This window comes from Xyrauchen texanus, chromosome 22 (assembly GCF_025860055.1).
Source record: "Xyrauchen texanus isolate HMW12.3.18 chromosome 22, RBS_HiC_50CHRs, whole genome shotgun sequence".
Classification (NCBI taxonomy): Eukaryota; Metazoa; Chordata; class Actinopteri; order Cypriniformes; family Catostomidae; genus Xyrauchen; species Xyrauchen texanus.
In genome coordinates this window covers 1,008,895-1,012,417 of record NC_068297.1, presented here as the reverse complement: position 1 = coordinate 1,012,417, position 3,523 = coordinate 1,008,895, and the positions used below count along the sequence as shown (strand labels likewise).

At 44.7% G+C, this 3,523-nt stretch overlaps 1 protein-coding gene across 1 annotated transcript; it reads right to left on the bottom strand.

Moving 5' to 3' along the window:
- Nucleotides 1–108: 108 nt before the first annotated feature.
- LOC127662353 (cytochrome P450 1B1-like) lies at nt 109–3,084 on the bottom strand. The gene has a single exon (XM_052153485.1). The coding sequence runs from the start codon at nt 2,880–2,882 to the stop codon at nt 1,302–1,304; it is 1,581 nt and encodes a 526-aa protein (XP_052009445.1). The 5' UTR covers nt 2,883–3,084; the 3' UTR covers nt 109–1,301.
- Between the last annotated feature and the right edge of the window lie 439 nt (nt 3,085–3,523).

Here is a 3,523-nt window from a genome sequence, read left to right as displayed (position 1 = left end):
CGGACTTATGTCAATATGTACGAATAAACCGTATATAGAGCTCTGATTTTCCATATAGAGTGTGCATTATTTTCATCACAACAGACAGAGACTGACTGCAAGTGGCTTTAAAACATCACTTTATTCATTACAGATGTAGCTTATTTTCCATGAATACGTTTAAAAAAAACAACGCCTTTAGAAGGCGTTAGAAAATGTATAAAATCCTGAAAACATGCACTTGCGGTGTGAACATTTCCCATAATGTATGTAATGCAGAATAGAAGCGTATCTTGGGAATAGCTCTGATTTAGAGCTTTTATTTTGTACATACGTTGGGTGAGTTCATCGTTCATTGGCTGATATGTTGAGCATTATTGCATGGTCACAGCAAGGCATTTATTGCACATTAACTGGCTAAAATGAGATTTACGGACTTTAATAACTCATCAAGTGACGCTTGCAGCTTTTGTAGAGCCTCATTACATAAAATACAAATGCATAAAGAATAGACTTTATAGAGAAATAAAATATTGTGTAATATGTATAAATATTTGCCTAGTACTTAAAATACCTGAAATACATAATCAGACTGTATACAGCTTATTGCAAGCATGGTTTAATGCTTAAAATGAGTCAAGATGATAGAAAGGAAGTGAAACTCCTTGCAGCCCAACAAACAGCTGTTGCACATTAACATGACTCAATAACAAACAAACAATTGCATGATATTATCCAATAATGTGCAGTGATAGCTGCTTAGCATTTGACCATGAACGTTTCATACTGATGCTTTGAGGTAAGTTAGTACACACAAGAAAACAAAATATAGCTCAGAATCTTTAAAAGGAAAATTTCCCCAAAAATGGACATTCTGACATTGACTCACCGTGCATGTCGAACTCAACCCGTATGGCTTTCTTTCTACGGTGAAGCACAAATCTCAGTCACCATTAACATCCATGTAAAATGGTGAATAAGCCCAACATTCGGCTAGACATGTTTTGTGTTCCACCGAGGCAAGAAAGTCTGGTTTGAGGGTTTCATCCATTTTTGCCGAAGTATCCTTTTAAAGATAGATTGAAGATGATCTCATCTTTATACTTATATCAGAGCACCTTCAAAGACCTGACAGCCTATTCTATGGATGTGAATAAATCTGCTGATTTAATCATTGCAAACATGTAAACCGTTTGAGTATTTGTTAAATATTAAATATGCATTCAGTGCAGCTTTATGTGGAGTACATTTGCAGTATTGTCCGTCTTTGCCGGTGTTAAGTCACAGAATGAGCATGAGGGCGAGTAACTGATGATGTTTACTCATGCTGGTGAAACCAAGCCAAAGAGTTTCCCTCTGAGTTTAGCGGAGATTATGTAACGCAGAGGCTTCAGTGTTAAACCATACGTGCAGTCCATGGAGAGACGTTCGGACGGGTTGCTCTCAAACGAGCATTGATGCAACAGGATTGCGGAGAACAGAAAAACCTCCACTTTGGCAATCTGGTCACCAATGCACCTTCGCTTACCCGATGAGAAGATCATGACACTGTTGGTGAGGTCTTTATCCAGGGCTCCGTTTGCGTCCAAGAACCTTGACGGGTTGAAGAGATGAGGGTCTTGCCACTTTTGAGGGTCATGGTTGACGGACCACTGGTTGATGAAGACCACGGTGTCTTTGGGGATGTGGAGACCTTCGATGGTCACGTCTGAAGTGGTGGAGTGAGGAATGGTGACCGGGACGAAGCTGGTGTAGCGCATGGTTTCGTAGATGAACGCGTCCAGGTATGCAAGGTTGCTTTTGTCGTCTATTGAAGGGAGACGGTCGCGCCCGACGACTTTATCAATCTGCTCTTGAAGTTTGATCTGGATTGACGGATGTTTCACTAAAAGTAGAAGTATCCATTGCATGACCGTGGACATAGTATCTTGTCCTGCGCCGATGATATCGGTGACCGTGCCTTCTACAAAGTCTTTCGTCAGCGAGCTGTCCTTGCCATGCTCGATCACACCAATGATGGCGTCGCTCATGTCACGGGTGACGCCGGGGTTGTATGTGTCGCGGTGCTGCACGACTTTGTCTTTCACGTAAGCGAAAAACTCCTCATTGATGATCTTAAAGTTCTGATAGACGCTCCTTACAGGATTGGGGAAAGACTGCAGCCACGGCATGACGTCCACCAAGCTACCGGCTCCGACGGTTTCTCCAAACTTGTCCACTCGTCCCAAGAGTGTCCTGAATTCCGGATCATCGTGGCCGTAGCGTTTCCCAAAGCACAGCGCGCAAATGACATTAGCAGCGGCGACTGTGAATTCATGGGACGGATTGAAGTATCGTCCATCTGCGCTGAGCCGGAGGAACATCTGCACCAGGTCCATGGCTTCTCCGACAACGTGCTGCTCAAATGCTTTTTTGGTTTGGCTGTTTGCGGACGAGAACGCCCTCAGAGTCGATTGGGCAACTTTCCGGTGAACTTTCCACTGTTTGCTGTAGTTGCTGAACGTCATGCTGCGACCCCCGGAAATCATCTGGAAGGACGCGAAATTCGGTCGCCCGGCAAATTCCCTGGCGTGTTGAATGAGTGCCTGCCGGATGGCCGAGTCTCCGTTCAGCACCACGATATCGCTGCTGCCCAGTCTGATTTGGTAGACGTTGCCGTACTTCTTGGCCAACTTGGAAAAGGTCATGTGTGGCATTTGCCCCAGCTGCATGGCATTCCCCACCAAAGGCCAGGCGAACGGTCCGGGCAGCCGCCTCTTGAACGTGAGGTTCCTGACCCACAAACAGGCCTCGAGGAAGAAGAGGATGATGAAGGATGCTATCAGAGCTGGCTGGACCTCTCCGCTCCATTCCCTGATGACACTGCTGCCCTTCAGTCCAAACTCGGCATCGGTCAGCGCCATTCTTCTTCCGAAGAAGTGTCTTCAAGCGAGAATATGAAATGCCTTTTCTGCTCAAATGATGTTCATAAGCTCGGTGCACTCAGTTGAATGGGAATCCATTGAAAGTAATCATCTAATCTTTCCCCCCAGCTAATATCAACATGCAATTGTCATTTCAGTCAGTCCATATGCAGTGAGTTTGGACTGAACCTTTCCAGGTGAAGCTCTCAGGCTTCTCTGCGCTTGGTTTGCTGGACCAGTGTCTTTTATATATGTTTGGAACACAGGGGGCCGGACCCGGTGATGCTCACTCACTCCTCCCATTGTGGAAGCTGCTGAGACACTGTTAGATGATCTTTGAGCGTCTCAGAGCTGCAGCCAAACACAAGGAGCCAACTGTGCAACTGGTTCACAGAGACTCACTGAAAGTCTTGCGTTGTGTCTGAACATTTATATGCATTTGTGATTATCACGTGTTATGCGATGCATTGTAGTAATAAACATTTAAAGACTAATGCATCACTTTCCTATCATGCATGATATATCTGTGTATCTTGTGCACAAGTATGCATAACACAATTCAAGGAAATAGCCAGAAACGTCATTTCTACTCCGGTTAGCGCAGAATTAAAGAAGTGTGATGCAAACATTGAAAGCATCAC

Excerpts from the sequence above, each read along its gene's own strand:
- LOC127662353 (XM_052153485.1), bottom strand. The coding sequence starts at position 2,882 with ATGGCGCTGACCGATGCCGAGTTTGGACTGAAGGGCAGCAGTGTCATC.